Here is an 18657-nt window from a genome sequence, read left to right as displayed (position 1 = left end):
GTCATTTCTGATTTTTTTGTCTTTCTAAAAATGACATACAAACTGGCTGGGCCTGGTGTGGGCCTTCACAGGAGGGCCAGGAGCACCCGTGAAGCCCTTTTCTCTTTTCCTTCTAGAAGCCTGAAGCCTCCTCTTTCATATAAGGTAAAGCGGATGGGAACACTATAATGAATTCTTTCTTCAGCTAATCTCTTCCGGAGTAACTTTTGTTTCCTTTTAAATCACTCTTCTATTTTTGGCCCACATTTCCAATTCTGATTATCCCGTTTCACTGCTGGATATGATGGCGAAGGAAATGGCACATTCTAGTCTTTAAAAAGCTCTACATGGACTTTTTCTGTTGGCATAAAACAACACAGCTGAAGTCTTTCACCGAAACGGTAGTTGTTCGTTGTTTCCACAACCATCTTGGCAACATCCTCAGACTCCCACTCCACAAAGGCAGAGCCACAGCTATTTCTAAATCCTTTTACTTCTGGACAGTCTGGATCTTGTAACAGTGCCAAAGTAGGAGAAGTATGCATGGATATAGCTTTTAAAAAGTGCAGGAGGGAGGTGCTCCAGCTTTCTCGGGCAATGGGGGAGTCACGTGCATATGTGTACATGTTTGTGCATATGTATGTATGCACTAGATGCTGGAGATCGATGTCAGATGTCTTCCTCAGTTTTTTCTTTTTTTTTTGAGACAAAGTCTGACCCTGGGGTTGTCTGACCAGTAAACTCCAGGGATCTCTATTGTCTCTGTTCACTAGTGCTGGGGTTGCTCATGTATAGCACTGTGCAGATTTTACATTAGATGCTAGGGATCTGAACTCAGGGCCTCATGTATACAGTCAAGTATTCTGACTGAGCCATCTCTGCAGCCCCATAATGTTTTTCTTGGTATTTCTGTTTATTGAATGTTGGCAAACCTGTTCCATCTCCCTCTGAAACTCAGTCAGTCTTCTCTGCAGACTCAGGAAAAGACTTGGCTTAGCTGGGCCAGGAAAACCCACCATTCTGAAGGTGGTCAGGCAGCACAGTATCACACAGTGCTTTCCAACAATAGGAGCTCTTTAGAAATAACAGGAAAACTTCCTAAATTAGATAAAAGACATGACCCTACATAACAGAGCTCAACAAAGTAAAGGATAAACCAAAACACATCTGTACTCATTAGCTTCCAAAGGAAAATTAAATCCAAAGCAAGACAGAAGGCAAGAAATAGTAAAGATAACAACAAACATGCCATTCAGAGAACAGAGCCACTAAAGGGGGTAGCAGCAAGCCAAACAGCAAGTGTTTGAAAAGACCAACCAGTTAAAGGCCTTTTGAATATACTCTTCAAGAAAAAGAGCAATGACTCAGTTCACTACAACAGGAATGTAACTGGGTAGGTAATTTGCTACTAATCTTTCATTAAAAAATTTAGAGAAGAAATCCAGGAGTAAGTTTATATTAATAAACAGAAACACTGCAACGAATTCGATATATTCTTAGAAAGGTACTACCAAAAAGAAGTATAAAATCTGAACAGACTTATAAGTCAAGTGATTCACTCAGTGATCACAATTTCCCACAAGACAAGTCCAGGAACAGTGGATTTTACATGTTTAAAGGAGGATTTATGCCAATCACTTCCAAGCTCTTGTTAAAACAGGCAAGGAAGAAATATTCACTCTCTGGAACTGATTCTTCACACTTAAACGAGGCAAGGACTCACAAAGAAACTAAAGAGCACTACCATTATTGTAGGTGAAAAATTCCCAGAGAAATAGAGCAAATGGAACCAGGCAACACAAAAAAAGAGTAGAGAGCTCAGAATATCAGAAAACTATCCCATAGTCATAGAGGCTGCAAAGAGCAAAATCAAAAGCAGTGGCAGATTTAGGGTCTAATAAGGCTTTTCTTTTTCTTTTCTTTTCTTTTTGGTTCTATTTTCACCCTTTATTTGGGAAACAGAGCAACATTAAGTTTTAGATTTTTAAACACATTAATATGGTGATAAAAGTATGGCCTGAATTTGAAGAGTGAGTAGTTTTCCCGTTTGGGGATAGAAGTGCAAGATCATCTCCAAAGGAGAAGGAAGACATACTCAGAGAGCCACCAAAGGGCTTGGCTCCCACTCACTGAGGGCGAGCGGTGCAGTCCAGCTAACCATCCACGATCTTTGTCACAGCAAATCAGACTCTAATTTTTCAAAGTAACTGTAGGTATAAGAGAGAAAGCAACTCCAGACTGACTTATTAATTGATCTGGATGACTATGAAGTGTCCCCTGTTCCTGAGTTAGCAGAAATCTTCAGAGTGACTGTTGGAGCAGTGAGCTTCTCATGAGCTCCCAGTTGTTCTACAGTGCACAGAGACTGGTGAGTGTCAGTCCTGCCAGGCCACAGAGTGCTATTCCTCGGAGACCATCTGTACATTTATACAATGCTCCCATCATGGCTCCAGTGGCTACTGTGTTGAGGTCATCTTCTGTACCCCATGCTTTCTCAATGATAACAACAAAAGCACTATGGAGCAAAGCCAGGGAACCTAGAGTATTGGCCCGAAGTGCCCCTTCCCTAGACACCATATTCAAGATCTGTACATTTCTTGGTTTAGACCAGGCCATGCTCTGGGTTTCCTTCAATCCGAAACAAAGACCGTCCACTGTCCCAAATGCAGCCCCTGGCATGTAACATCCTCCAATGGTAAAGGAAGCTAGTTCAAATCTGCCTTGAGTTTTATAGCTCCAGTTGTCAAAATTCATCAGTATCCTAAACAAGATAGCGTGGATCCACATCTAAATAAGACGACGGGGTTTTGATACCAGTAAGCGTTTGAGTAACCTACTCCTCCTGCTCCAAAGAAGCCAGCTAACCCACTGGTGGATTTGTTGCCACTTCCTCCACTGTGGGGCAGTGTGGGGCAGTGGTCTGCTCAGTAACTTAGGCTCAGTCGAGTATTTGGCCTTGAGCCCTAGAGCCTCCATGGGCAATTTTCAGCTTGCAGGAGGCAGAAGGAGCTCGGCCATAACTCCAGAGTCTTTGGCTTTTGCTTCAGTCACAACCCCTCATAGCTGCCCTCGCAGGAGATGTGTGCTCTATCAGGCAGACAATGCCCCAAGCTCCCAGCATTCTAGCTGGACCCTATCCCGTCATCTGACCACAGATAGCCACACCCCATACAATATAAGGGGCGGTTTGTCCCCTCTTCTCTCTCGCTCTGTTCCTCTCTCGCCTTCTTTCCTCTCCTGCTCTCTGTCTCTCTTGCTCTTGCCCTCTTTCTTCTCTTGCTTTCTTCCTCTTTCTCTCTCCTCTTCTCCTCTCCTTCCTCTCCTTTCCTTCTCTCTACTTGACCGACCTATTTTCTCCTTCCAACAATAAAATATCTCATTTATACATTGCCTCCTTTTTGACTAATGGGCACCCCGCCACAGGCCTCAGCAGCAGGAAGAGAGAGAGCTCCAGGCCTCAGCCCAGGCCCTGCCTTTGGTACAATACTTCACCACTCTCCAGGGCGTTGCAGCAAACAGTGGTAGACTTCCCAACACCACTTCATGCCCAGGGTCGTGTGCTAGACTGTGGCCCCGACAGCAACAGTGGGAAGATTCACGTTGCGACTGCTACCTTCATATGCTCAAGGCTTCTCTTTTTCATGGATGGTGCCTTTTCACCGTGTCCTTACGTGGTACAAGGCTCAAACTCTTGAGGGGTCTTTTCAAGAGAGTACTAGAATCAAGTATAAAGGCAGTTTTTAGCACATGCACTGGTGTTAGGACACAAAGAATCAGACCACAGTAACGGCTACAGTTAGAATTAAAGCAATAACAAGTGTGGCTAAGGATGTGAGGACAGCATAGTTATCACTGCAAAGAATATAAAAAGGTACAGCCATCTTAGATAAAAAGTTGGGAGGGCCTGGAAGTGGTGCTGCATGCCTTTAATCCCAGCATTTAGGAGGCAGAGGTAGGCAGATTTTTGAGTTCGAGGCCAGCCTGGTCTACAAAGTAAGTTCCAGGACAGCCAGGGCTACACAGTGAAACCCTGTCTCAAAGAGAGAGAAAGAGAGAGAGAGAGAGAGAGAGAGAGAGAGAGAGAGAGAGAGAGACAGAGACAGAGACAGAGACAGAGAGACAGAGAGAGAGAGACAGAGAGAGAGAGACAGAGACAGAGACAGACAGAGAGACAGAGAGACAGAGACAGAGAGAGAGACAGAGAGAGAGACAGAGAAGTTAGGGAGGGGTGAACAAACATGATCTTACCAAGAAATAACTCATATGTCTAATTTAAGATTAGAAAAAGAAGGGACTGGAGAGATGGCTCAGAGGTTGAGCACTGGCTGCTCTTCCAGAGGTCTAGAGTTCAATTCCCAGTAATTAGATGGTGGCTCATAACCATATATAATGAGATCTGGTGCCCTTTTCTGGCCTACAGGCCTACATGCAGGCAGAACACTGCAAACATAATATATAAATTAAAAGAGGGGGGGTGCTGGAGAGATGGCTCAGCAGTTAAGGGAACTGTCTGATCTTCCAGAGGTCTTGAGTTCAATCCCCAGCAACCATATGGTGGCTCACAACCATCTGTACTGGGATCTGATGCCCTCTTCTGGCATGCAAGTGTACATGCAGAAAGTGTGCTCACACATAATCTTAAAAAAAAAAAAAAAAAGAAAAAAGAAAAAAGAAAAAAAAGTATGCTTGTGCCAAATAATGATGTAGAATGATGTGGAAGAATATGAAAATGCGGGACAGACAAGCTGTGTAGAGGAAATAGAGAAGCCTCCCTCCATGACTTACTTGAATTTCAGTTCTTCAGTTTTCATCCCACAGACAGCATCTCTGCTAAGTAAAAATTACCTGTTACTATTACTCTAGCTCAACAAATTCTTTCCTTATTCTAAACAAACAAACGAAAAACCAAACAACTGTTCAAATAGATGGTTCCAAGGAATGGGCTACTGCTATGGACAACTAGCCAACTGTGCCAAGGCCTTGATTGGAAGCATAGCAGTAGCTGTTAATAGTGATCTGAGGTAAATCACAGACGGCAAGTCTAAGTCTCAGAGGCCTTTGGTTTTCACTTTTAAGACCAATTTAGGGAGTTACCAGACTGTCTACTAATCCCGGGACACAGATGATTCAGCAGATCTAATGGTCCCTCTCTTTTTTGTTCTAAGACAGACCAAGACACTAAACAAAAGGCCAACTATACCTCAGGTGGAAAAAGTCACATGACAAAGACCAACTGAAGTGTCACTGAGTAATTCCCCACAACCCGTAATTCTCAAACCTCTGTCTGACCCACTAAGAGAAACAAAAGACTTCATGTCCATTACCACTGGACAAAACTCAGAGAACCAACCCAGACGCCAGAAACAAGTTAAGATGTCCATTGTACAATGAGGAAAAGGAACACATAAAGGATTTTTACTTACAGTGACGTTTCTGACCCATGGGAAGTGAAAGCAATGAATGCCTGTTAACAGCAGTTTGCTCCCAGCAAAGGGAAGCCACAGCTCACTGCAGTAGTTCAGGACTCTCTGATTCACCCACACATGACCAGAATTCCCAGAATACTGGATTCTGAGTTCCTCACAAACTCTAGCAATATACTAATGAATGAGGATATCAGAGTTTAGAGGCCTGTGGTAAGTTAGGAGTTACAGTAAGATTATCCTAACTGCACATAAAAATGAAGGCCCACAGTGGGGCATCATTCAACCAGGCAACTCTTGAAGATCTATGACAACTCAAGAGGAAGTTTCTAAGTTTTTAGTTTGGTCTGTTGAATGTCTAGCTGTCATTGTATATTTGAAGTAATGTGTGTGAGCACATTTGTACACCTATGTTTGAGAATTTGGGATTTGATATAAGTTTAAACTCATAGAAGAATTACAACAGTCAATTTATTAATTTTCTGTAGTATAATCACAAAGAAGTGTTTCTACTTTGTAAGAAAGAAGAATGAAAGAAAGGAAGACAGATAGATTGATTCCTAGTTTTCTTTCTAGTAAACAAAATAATTAGGAATACTCTTCTAAAGTGTGGTTTCTTTAAAACAAGACTGAAAAAAATGTAAAGCCATTTTATACATGTTAAATTAAATTTTCAAAACTCATATTGAGAAAAAAGTGTCTGCCACCAAATCTGATGGCCTGAGTTCAATCCCTGAGACTCACTGTGTAGAAGGAAAGAACCAACTCCCATAGGCTCCCAAAGGCATGGTGTATGCATGCCTTTACACATAAACACATGCACATACACATACAAAATAAATAAATAATGTAGTAGAAATAAAATTATAACATTAAATACTAGATTGGGCCAAGGGATATTAACAGAAAACCTGGTAAAAATCTAACTGAAGTCAGAAGTTTACTTGTTAGCAAACCATGTTCCTGTGTTTCTTTCTTGGATAAGCAGCTTCTGACACTGACATGAGATGCTAACGGTGGTGAGGACAGAGTGAGGGAAACAGAGACCCTTCGCACACTAGTTCTGTAACTTTTCTGCAAATCTTCAAACTTATAAGATGACCACAATCATGCATGTTTTGTAATCCTAGCACTTGGGAGGTAGAGGCAGGAAGACTGTAAATTTGAGGCCTGCCCCATATGCATTTATATTTGAAAAAAACATTCAGAGTCCTGAACATATTTCTCTTTGATTCAGTTGTGGAAATTCTTAAGGAAATAAACCTAACAGAAAAATCAAACAAACAAACAAACAAAAAACCCAACCAAACAAAACAACAACAACAACAAAAACCACCACAGAAACATAATAGTTCACATATAGATAATTTATAATCAAGAGAAGTTAGACACAATTTCATGGCTTAACCAAGATGCATGTTTGTGTATATATGTATACATATATGTATTATGTGTGTGTATATATATATGATACACACACATTTGAGCCCTTCCTATTGTGGCTACTGAAATGCTCCTGCTGTGCACTTCAGTTCAAGATTTAGGGAAGACATGTTTTCAAATAAATTAGGCATGGAATTTCTAGCTAATAGCCATTCTATCTTTAGGAGTTGTTAAACTGTTTTCTAAAGTGGCTGCACTGTTCTACACCTTAGCCAGCAAGTGTTTAACAAATTCTTTAACAATTGTTAACTGTCAACAAATCGTTAACAATTCTTTAACAAAACTTGTCTAAGAAACTTGCAAGTAACTTCCACTTGCTATGGGATTATTCCATACTTGAACTGACCTAACATCTACACAATAAAACACTCTGGTGAAGGACAAAGTGGGCTTCTACTGATTGGCAGCTTTCCCATTTGCTATAATCAGGTTCTAAAACAGATTTTTTCTTTTCTTTTAAAATTAATCTTCACAACAGGAAAAGTCTTTTAAGTTCTGAATCTTCTCAAAGCAGTTTCTGACCCAGGGAGAATTCCCACCTCTTCATTCTTGTTGACACTGCACCAGCATAAGGAATTCAAAGGCTTCTTAGAGACACAGCCAAAAGAAGTCACTTGATCAGTATTTAAGGACCTGGCATAACATCTACTTTGGCTATGCCCTTCTATTATTCTGTAGTTATATTATAACTTAGCAGTAAATCCATCATCTGAGATTTCTGTTTTGTTCTTCCTTTTCCTGCCCCAGTGATCCATCTTCCACCTTCTAAAATTTGGTGAAAGTGGGGAGAGTAAGAGCAAAGCAAATGAACATAGCTGGAAATACTTACTGATGACCAGAAGGCTCTCTAACAGCTACTGTTACTCAGGGGAGAGAAAAGGGAAAGGCACATGGATATCAACAAGTTTAGAACTGGTATACTTAGAAACTACAGTTTCAAAATAGGTAAGTCTTGGTCCTTATTCTACTAGGAAGTGATGTATTTGTTTACATCAGTGTTTTGAAAATGGCTAGGAGCATTTTAATTTCTCTTAATTTTTTGTTCCCCTACAGCCAAGGGGATGAGAGGCAACAAGCTGAATGCAGAACAGAAAAGGGGCTGTCACCCCAAGCTTTCAGCTGCACACGGAATGGCACTCCTAATGAAATAGTATTTTACTGAATATAAGCACATTGAGATTTGTAGCAGTTTCTACAACAACAACAACAAAATCAATATATGTTTTACTGTAGAGCTTCCCTTGTACTATGTACGTCAAAAGAGGAACGGACGGTTTCCCACAGAACACAGCTGGGCTGGCTCCTGCTTCCCTTGCCTTACCCACGCTCTTTTCACCTTCCCCCTCACTCTACAGGACATGCCCCTGTGTCTATGAGCCTAAGTGTCCACTTGTACGAGCCTTTGCAACTTCACATGCTTTCACACTCCCACCACAGAGGCGGGCAAAGGAAGATAACTATCTAGCAGAAAGTTCCCACAAAGGGTGTTTGCACTATGGGAAAGAAGTTCCTTTAAGAATGGCCCTTTCCAATAATTTTCTCAAGGAAATTATTTTATAAAGCAACTAAAAAGTAGATAGATGGCCATATTCAGCTTCTTCACCAAAATAGTCTTTGCAAAAACAAGGGGTCTTCCTTCCTTCCTTCCTTCCTTCCTTCCTTCCTTTCTTTCTTTCTTTCTTTCTTTTTTTGTCTTTTCGAGACAGAGTTTCTCAGTGTAGTCCTGGCTGTCCTGGAACTCACTCTGTAGACCAGGCTGGCCTCGAACTCAGAGACCCACCTGCCTCTGCCTCTCAAGTGCTGGGATTAAAGGCATGCACCACCACTGCCCGGCTCTTTTCTTTTCTTTTCCTACCTTTTCTTTTTCTTTTCCTTTTTCTTTTTTTTAAGACTCTAGATTAGTCTGTTCTGTTGAGATCTGGATTCAAGGTCTAGCACTCACCAGTGTGGGACCTGGGGACAACATACTTAACTTCTTTGAACACTCATTTCCTGATCTGCAAAGTAAATAGTAAAATACTTTGGGTTTTATAAGGCTGCTTGTAGGAATGTGTACTCACACATACATACTGATACTTACCTACACACAAGTCCCTACAATGAGAGCAGAAATACAGTAAGACCGAAGCAAATGTTAGCTCTGACTAGAACACACTTCCTAGGAGGCCCACCCAAAAGGAAGCAGAGTGTCAACAGTGCAGGCTGCATCTGGCCAGTTACTCAGATGAAACAGGCCACATCTTCCACACAGAGAGAATGGCCCTCAGAGCTTTCTCCTTTGTTCTGAGCAGGCTTTTAGCACCCTCTCTGTCTGTAAGCTGAGAGAAGAGCATTTCTTACACAACCCTGAAAAATGGGTCTGTGGACTTAGTCTGTAGAAGGCTTTGGATTTGTTTAAATAACTCAATCCCCTTGAGAAACTACTATAATTCAGCCTAGTTTCTAATTGTTTTCTGAACTACTAGCATACAAGTTAAGAAGCTGTGAAAAGGGCTGGGGTATGCCTCAGTGTCAGAGTGCTCACAAAGCATTTCTAAGGGCTGTGTTCAGTCCCAGCACTGAAAAAATATTAGTAGAAAGGGCACTAAGCTGAACATAGAATGACTGTCTGTACTTACTATGGCTCAGAGTCAAATGCCATCCTAACTTTGAGGAGGACATGAGGAAAGGTCCCCATCGGGCCAAATGCTCAGAGACTCACTCTAGAAAGAGACTGCATGTTTCCCATTGAGCAGTGACTACTCAAGAGCCATGGATGAGGGTAGCACTGTAAACTGGTAAGGTAAGAAACTGGCCTTTCTAGGTATCTATTGATAGTAACCTTCTCTGCTTATTTCCCTCAGAACTAGAAGAGGGCCAGCCGCAAAGTCCTGGGCTCTCAATCTCCTAGGTATGTGCCTACGATTATCCTGTGCCAAACCTGTGCTTCTTGACCTGTGAGCTTCTGCTGACAGCTATGTAGCAACCAGAAGTGGAGTCAGACATACATCTAAGCTGGAGGACAAATACCTTCTCTTCCTTCCCCTAGGGCACGATACTTCTGGAACATGTTTTGTACAGTCTTCCCAGGGTCCCCAGTGGGGCTGAGTGCAAGGTGCTCACAGTGATAACCCATTCAACCACACACCACTGGCGCTTTCTCTTCTCTGTCACCACCCTCCCCCTTAATTGTGCCTCTAGACCACCTCTTAAGTAACAACTTGCAATAAATCCTTGTCTTGGGATTTGCTTCCAGAGGATTCCCAAGTTCTTTGCTCTTTCGATAGGGGCTTCAGGGTTAGGATTCCTTTCCCTCTTTTCAGGGTATTTACGCCAGTTTCCCTTCCACACGGTAGCTGCTCCCTTAACTCTCGGCAAAGAGCCTGGCACTGCAGAGCCTGTCCTGATTTTATGAACACTGCTCAGATGCTCATACAACAGTCGTCACTCTCCTTGAGCAAGGAAGGATGGTCTTCATCATCTGACACTAGGGTGCTGCCTCTCCTACAGGGGGGTGCTCCAAATAGCAGGGAGGTCACCTTTCCCAATGAGCTCAAGGCAGTGGCTAAAGTGGCTGCAACGCTCTACCATGCCTACCAGGCTCACCTTGACTCTGGTGTCAGCGCAAGGTTTCTCCGTTCAAATTCTTTCTTCTGTGCAACCAAGCCAACTAAAAGAGATGATCCTATTATTGAAATATGAACAGTTTGGAGGTGGGACCTCTGCTCACTATGGCTCATCTTATTCAGCTGAACTTACAGCACCAAGACAGATCAATTCATTCCTAAGGTAAAAATCTAGCACTCAAAGCTTCCTTCATCTGAGAATCTGCCCCAACCTCGATGAGCATGCCCCCAAACTTTGTTGGAAGGAATTATAGCAAAATGGCCTGGGTCTGAATTTTAGGGCCAACTCTATAGCCCTCGGTAGGTTAACTAACCTTTCTTACCCTTGCTGTAAAATGGGACAAAAATCACATCTAAGACCAGGGCTGTCAAAAGGATTAAATAAACTGATGCAGAGAAAGTGCTACTGCAGCACCTAGCATGGAGGAAGAGCAAAGGCTGCTATTAAAACTGGGACAGCAACCTGCAATACTGTTCTCCCACAACCCTACAGTAGCAGAGCTGCCAGCCCATGTAACTGTTAGTCCACACTGTGATGAGCTTCCTTGGTCCTCTGCAGTTCTCCAGCCCTGGAGAGTACCATCTGTACTATTCCAAACTTCAGATGTTTCTGCCTCTACCTCCCAAGTACAGAGATTACTCATATGTGCCACACCTGATTTATGGAGTACTGGTCAACTGAAACCAAGGATTTTTGCTGTTGGGAAGCACAATTGAGCTGCATCCCTAAACCATCTTTTTTATGATATAATCTTATAGCTTTGGGCTAACCTCTCTCCTCCATCAATGACTTCCTCTGCAATGGCTAACCTAATATCTCTCAGATCATTCTTCTCATCTGACCCTCATTTCCCCAGGTCCATCCTGGTTAGCTTCACTCCTGTGATATAACCAGCCTACGCTTCTTTATCTGTCCCAACACATACAGGTATACAAACACACATTATCATTCTAGGAGGAAAGCTCAGTTCTTACGCATAAAGCCTTAGTAATGGGTAGCTGAACTTCATGGTATACCTGTCCAGGCTCATTTTCTAGTGTGTCCCACAATCTCTTTAGATTTCAGCCTGACTAGGCAATGACCTCTGGGCTTCCCTGTTCCTACTCTTTTACCACTACCAACAGTGTCCACATATTGCCAAAGTCCTACCCCTCCTTCCCGGCTTGCCAACCACTACCCCTCTAGTAAGGCTCGTGCTGCACACTGCAGAAGAAGCAGCCTCATCTTTCTCCTACAGCTCAAGACCATCCCCATAACTAACTGGCATTTTCTGCACACTACTCTGTGGCTCAGAAAGAACACTGCTTTGTGAGAAACATCTTGAAAGCAAGAATTAAGACATTCTTAAAGATGCCTACTGTGGCTTCTCAAGAGAACAGTTGCACAACAACTAAAGTCCCAGTGACTGGGCACAGAGACAAATTCCTCTCACTGTCTAAAGAGGAGGAGCTTGGATTCCAATAAAAAGTACAACCTAATTCATAAGATAAGGACTTATTCAGGAATTAGCATTTAATGAGGATTAGCTAAGCCATGTTTTTGCGGCAGTGTGTTTACCTTTTAATTGATTAGATATCAAGGGAAAATTAGAAAAGGCAAGATACAAGTTCCTCAAAATGTTATCTAGTTGATTCTTATTGCAGCCAATAGTCCAAGTTTTTGAGGAGATGACAGCTTTCAGTACAAAGAAAATATCCTGTTCTAATTATCAAGCAGAGACTCCATAACTATAAGCAATGCAAGGAGTAAGTAGTGCAAATGGGTGGAGGATGAGGAGACTCTCTTCCATGTTATTTAAGTGTCATTGATACAGCCACACTAAGAATGTGTCTATCAGGAACAGCAGAGAAAGAATAAACTGGGATATGTCTATCAAGAACAGCAGAGAAAGAACAAACTGGTTTGTAGATTAAAAATATGTCAATTATTTCCTGACCGAACATCAGTTTTTGTCGGTCTGGTTTGGAAGTCTATCACATCACACCACATTTGCCCTACATCTAATGGTTATGAATCACTTATCATTAAAGGCCTTTTTTATATAGGTCAAGGTTGTGGGACTTGGTGTTTTGTATCTTACTGTCTAAAGAATGCTCTAAATTCTAGCTTTTTAACTTTTTAATCTATGGGAAAAGAAAACGAAAACTTCCTGTAAACTCAGATTAATGCCAGCTAATGCAAGGAAGAAAGGAAAACTAAACCTTCCTTCTACCATAAAAACAAAATAGTGTGGCCTCTGTTTCTTTTCTGATAAGAGTCTTAAATACCAAACAGTTAACTGCATAATAACATTTACTGGCAGCCAGGCAGCCTGCTTAGCAGATATATAAAGCAGGTAAAAGGAGAAAAAGTTAATTTCTTGGCTGAATGATTCCATCGGTAGCTATAGGGCAAACCTGAAAGTCTTTTAGTAAAGTAGCAGTTGATTCTTCTATCAATCTGTAGCACACATACTCTTCCAAGGAAAGCATTAAATATGAAAATCATATCCCGTTATCATCTGTTTCCAGCTTTCAGCCCAGTAAGCTTTTCTTAATGAATGCTGCAGCCTAAGGAACAAGCACGCTGTTGGCTTCTCTGAATAATGGAGTGATGCTACCATTCCTGCTTATTACAATATCGACTGGCTGAGGGGGTTCACACATAGTCACAAGTGACTACTCTTGCCAGCATGCTCCAAGTTATTACAAGATGTTTTTAGACATTTCATCTAAAAGAGCTTTACTGCTTTTAGTGAAGAAAACATCTATGGTCTTGAGCAGAATCATTTATATGGAGATAGGCAGAAGGATTAGAAGCCTGTATTACAGCAGATATATAGCAGAATTTATTTAAGTATTCCTTGCTGGTCTTTTTGTCTATTGCTTAGATATGCAATCTTTCTTTCCACTTTGTCTGTGAAAAGGTTCAAATGTAGAAAATTATACATACAAAGGAAAGAATCAAAGCGCCACACTTAGTTTATTTTCATTTAAAACATTTCTCAATCCAATAAAAAATAGCTACAAAACACTAATCATGAAAATACAATTTTACCTTCTGCAACCCTGAGGTTTTCTTTGAAATCTTAAGTCCAGGTGACCGTCTTTTGGTAAATTTAATTAAATTAGACATTAAGACAATATCCTGTAAGTAAAATTCTTTAGATAATCATGGTTCTATTAAAAATCTCTGTAATAAGATGATTTTATTTAAAAATTTAAACATATAAGCATTCTAAGAATTTTCTGGAAACAAAATCCCCGCTTCCCGTGCTACCTTTGCTTGGTCTTCATCACTCGTTCCCAGGCTGTCCTTTGACAGGAGGCGCATCCTCTTCACTTCAGCCTCATATTCAGTCTAAATATAAAACAGTCAGGTTTTGTGGTAGATGCTATTGCAAGTAAACCCACCTATATCTTGCCTTCCTTGCCACATAAAAGGTACAATGGAGTAAAAAAAAAAGCTGGCATTGCCAAGAAATTCAGCTTACTTTGGAAAACAGGCAATTTCACAAACAATGTATACCAAGAGTTGAACTTTATAAAATGTTACATACATTTTAAAATAAAACAAAGCTTAATGGAGTTTCACTTAGTCTTCCATCTGTTTATGGAATAAAACCTCAATCCTCAATACACACACATACCAACAGCTTGATATTTTCTTTAAGCTATCATGAAAATCCAGTTACTTGATTATAAAAGTTAGATATTAGGTATCTATTTTCAGAGCCTTAAAAAGAAAAAAAGTAAGTCCTATCATTTGTTATTTCAGATTATATCTTATATTACCATGATCCCCAAGCTCACAGCAAATCAGTCTTATTTTCTAGGAATAAGATTACAGTGTTAGTAGTCACCACTACCATCTGAATCAAGTTTGCTCTGGCATGGGTAACGTCAAAAGGTCTGCATCGTTACTTCACTGTAACCGATGAAAATGACTCAAACATAAAATGTCTTTCTCTAAAATGCACAGCATGAACAGTACTTTGGTTCAATAAGTTACTACTCAAAGCCTTAAAAAGCCACTCATTGTGGCCCATCAGAGGTAAGTATCAGGAAGTTTCTGAATTAAGCAGTTAGACAAACAATTTGGAACATACCTATCAGATAATGAATTAAAGGCTGGTTCCTTAGCTTTCGGTCTGAACAGAAAATAGATCTGAAATTTGTTTTATGGAAAAAAATACATAAGCAACAATAACCCAAACTGAACATTCGCCTTAACATTTTAAAAGATATTATTCATTTCTTCATTTTTAATAACATGTAGGGACTTCTTCTAACAGGTGCTATCAATGTAACAGAGGTCAGTAATGATCAAGTAGATATATAGCTACAATTTTAAAGGATACAATGATACAGTAAGGCAAATGATACAGTAAGATTATAAAGTAAACAGAGATCATGGAATAAGTCAGTTCTGATCAGTGAGAATTAGACCTTTCTGGTCATTAGGAAGTCATTTCAGAGCCACTTCCCAAACACAGACAACTTTGTCACAGGAAAGTCTATCTCACAAGGGTTATTTGATTTATTATGTTGAAGCTAAATGCAAATAATAACTGCATAAGAGTTTCAAAAGAACAGTAAGACACATACCCTCAAGAGCCTGATCTATACTGTTCTCAACACATTCGAAAATTAAACTGAACTCTTTCTAAATTATGGATCAAAGATGTTTAATAAATTTTAAAACCAGAGTTAGAAGAAGTCCCTACATGTTATTAAAAATGAAGAAATGAATAATATCTTTTAAAATGTTAAGGCGAATGTTCAGTTTGGGTTACTGTTGCTTATGTATTTTTTTTTCCATTAAAACAAATTTACTACCATAAATTGATAGTAAATATAAACTATATCTCTGTATCCTGTAGAAAAACCACCACCTAGAATATTCTGTTCTTTTTCTTTGCCCTTTATAGGACATTTAGTAATTACCAGGTCTTCTGAATGCTAGAAAGTTTCCAACTGCTAGGCTATGAGCTCCCTAGTTCCACTTCTCTCCCACTGCAATTAAGCAAAGGGTTCTACTCTTTTTAAAAGTTCATTTAAGGACGGACACACACTAGCACATACTAGCACTCGGGGGAAAGCAAAGGCAGGAAGGTGGGGGATTCAAGTGTGCCTGGGCTGCACAAGACATGTCTTAAAAAGTTTTGTTTTTATTTTTGTTTTGTTTTTTTTCTTTAGGTTGGTCTTAAAATATTATACAGATTAATTTTCCCAAGACTGTTCTTGCTAAAAATGTCTAATGTGATAAAGTGTCTAATGGCATCAGAGGACATGTCCTTGTTTGTATCTTCTCCTTCAACTGTCCCTCTCTTGTTTCATTCCTAATCTCTTCTCTCATCAGGCCTTATGCATTTTTTCTGTTTCCAGCCGTTGTTTTCTTTCTGACACATGGACTTTTCATGGTTAGACTTACTGATGTGGCAGGCAGGGAAACTCATGTTCCAGTAGCATCACCTAGTCCAGAATCCCTAGGATGACTGACCCCTTATCATTTTCCCCCAGCCTGGGAAACCTGTTTTTTATAAACGAACAGCACTGAGTTAACCCATGTGCATTCCATCAGGGACTGTACTGTTTCATGGCACTGGTGATACTGCTCATAATTTAAGAGGACCTCTCTGTTCACTTCCACATATGCACAAGCAATTGATTTCAGCTGAACCACTAGGCGTTGTTAACAGCAGAATGGACCATGGAAAAAAGAGACAGGCATTCTTACAGGTATTTCAGGTATCTGGGATATCCCTCCATGCTCACGGCATGCCTCATTTCCCACTGTACTCTGTATTCTCACCTGTACTACCTTCTATTCGCTGCCTTCTCCCTTACTACGTTCTCTCTCTCCCTGGTTTCTGAAATTGCACATCTAATTCTCAGTTACAGTCTGGAGGTGGGAGAGGACGGTTGAACTACACTTAAGATATTTAAGATCAGTGCCCCCGCTTCCACATTATAAGTCAAGATGGGCACAGTGGCAAATTGTTCCGTTTGATTCTCAGGTGAATCTTTGGCTTTCTCTCCCCCTATTTCTTCCAGTATACATGCGATAGTGGGCTCTCACTGGAAGACACGAGACAACATGCTTTTATTCAACTAATATATACACTAACAAGAAAGACATTCTGGTTGCTGAAAATGAGATTTGCTATATATTTTGCCTTTTAGGACCCTTAAGATCATAGCTTGCCCACAGTATTTGTTACATGCTTGGTTAGGAACTAAATAAGAATGCAAAAGATTTGTCCTCAAATGTTATCCCTCTTCAGCATATAAGCTCCTGACAACTGTCCAGGAAAATCACATCTCTAAACAATGAGAGTGTATCTTCAGAGTGACTGGCTATTAAACATAAATGTTTCCTGGGAAGGTATACCTACGATGTAATTAACACCTCATTAGTTCCCACATCGGTGGTGACAATCCATAAAAGAATCACTTTTAATCAAGTCTCATTGCTTACTGAGTGCTCACTGTGAATCACATTCTGGGTGGGACACAGAGCACTGACATACTAAGACAAGGAAACCACGCTGAGATAATTTTTTAAAAAGATGCATAAACAATTAGAATACCATGAAGGAAGTGCAGAGGTGACACAGACTTAAGTCAGGACAAAGAAACAAAGGCAGGTGTGAGATAATATATGAGGCATTCAAGGAAATGGAAATTGCTCAGCAGGCTAAAGCACATGGGTATGTGTACCATGAAAAAGGTGCATATGTCCAGCAGAAAAAGATGTAGGGAAAAAAAGGAAGGACACAAGGATGGGAGAGAGAGAAGGTAGTGGGAGACAGGGAGGGGGAAAGAGACTATGTGTATGTAAGTATGGAGGGGTACATCATAGGCTGAGGCTGGAGGTAGTGCAGAAGTAGAGACTAGCACCTAGGCTCTGTCCTAAGACACCTGGGCTACCCCCTCCGGCTGAAGACAAACGTAATCGGGTGAGTCTTGCTCTGGTGTTGACCGTTCCTGAATTCTCTGACATGCTGGTGCCACCCCTGGTACAGTGTGGTAGGCTGTACATTTCTTAGTTAATAAATACTCCAGACTTGTGTATGGGACCTTTCTCAGTGCTAAGTTCCAGTATCTGGGTTATCTGTGTCTAGGGCTTCTCAAACTCCCTGGAGGCTTCCCTGTCTACAGGAATACACACTATCTTTCCACCACCGGCACCTCTGCCCATCAGCTCTTAACCCATGCTGTTCCAGAACCACTGCAGATAATCATAAATGAGCCATGAGATCAGTTCATTCTTCTTCAGCTTTTAGGCCATTCTAAGAGATTTTAGCATTATATATATACAATAAGGTGGGATGGGCTTATGTCTACAAAGGAGGAGAAATGGACTGAATATAACTTGAGAAAATCCTCCCTCTCAAAAACTCCTTCACCATATCTCCTTCCAGGCATTCTACTGATTTGAAGTTCATGTGAACTAACTGTCCTCTATTCAGGGGCAAACTCTGTAGCATTTGGAGGTGTGGGCAATGCACTGAATATCTTTCTCTTTAAGCAATTTACCTAAGGTCCTCAGCAAAGGAGGTAAAAATCTGACATCACAGTAGAAAAGCATTAAGAGGGAGCAGAAGGCTCTGCTGTGCCTATACCTAATGCTGAGGACTGGCCTAAAAGATCAACATCTCCCATGGCAAACCTCTACTTACAGCTAAACTAAGGGTTTAGCTGGGTTTCTGACATTAGTGTTGGGTTCCTTGGACATGTGGCAGGCATGCAGCTTTGGATACAGAATGACTGCTAGATCCCAATGCTAGCTACATGGATACCAAGTCCTTCCATCTGTAGCTACTTGGGCTATTTTTTATCTCATCAACAGAATTGTTTCAAAAAAGGAATTCTTACCCAAAATTCAAAGCAACATAATCTAAGTGATTTTTGAAGCATTTTGTAAGTAAAACTTTCCATATTTTTATATAGTTTGTTGTTATTTTCTGAAAAATGGTCCCCTGTGCTGATACGCTTTCCTAGCTCATTATACAAGTTTCTAGGACATACCTGTTATATATAACTAATGCTTTCAATATAAAAATATTTACAAAAGATTATTCCAAGTCTTTCCTCCTCAATGCCTTCTTCTGGTGTGTCAGAAGACAGCTACAGTGTACTTAGATATAATAATAAATAAATCTTTAAAAAAAGAAGAACTCAATAATCGGGTAAGGCCATGATACAAAAGTAAGAGGGAATCT

The 18657-nt window shown here is 40.6% G+C and overlaps 1 protein-coding gene and 1 pseudogene across 5 annotated transcripts in view; both read right to left on the bottom strand.

Moving 5' to 3' along the window:
* The window catches only part of Kiz (kizuna centrosomal protein), a 105917-nt gene that overhangs the window by 76581 nt on the left and 10679 nt on the right, over positions 1 to 18657 (bottom strand). For 4 of the 5 annotated variants that reach the window (XR_004118932.1, XM_031372142.1, XM_031372143.1 and 1 more), the window contains exon 4: positions 13710 to 13790. Coding sequence is in view for 4 of the 5 variants with exons in the window: in XM_031372142.1 (XP_031228002.1) it covers positions 13710 to 13790 (81 nt within the window). In the remaining variant the exon portion in view is untranslated. Of the gene's footprint in view, positions 1 to 3592; positions 3695 to 4764; positions 4796 to 13709; positions 13791 to 18657 lie in introns of those variants that run through there. The other variant, XM_031372145.1, reaches the window with a different exon arrangement.
* On the bottom strand, positions 2281 to 2888 carry LOC116090680 (annotated as a pseudogene).

Source organism: Mastomys coucha, unplaced genomic scaffold, assembly GCF_008632895.1.
Source record: "Mastomys coucha isolate ucsf_1 unplaced genomic scaffold, UCSF_Mcou_1 pScaffold15, whole genome shotgun sequence".
Lineage (NCBI taxonomy): Eukaryota > Metazoa > Chordata > Mammalia > Rodentia > Muridae > Mastomys > Mastomys coucha.
The sequence above is the reverse complement of the archived record's forward strand: the minus strand, read 5'-3'. Positions and strand labels throughout refer to the sequence as shown.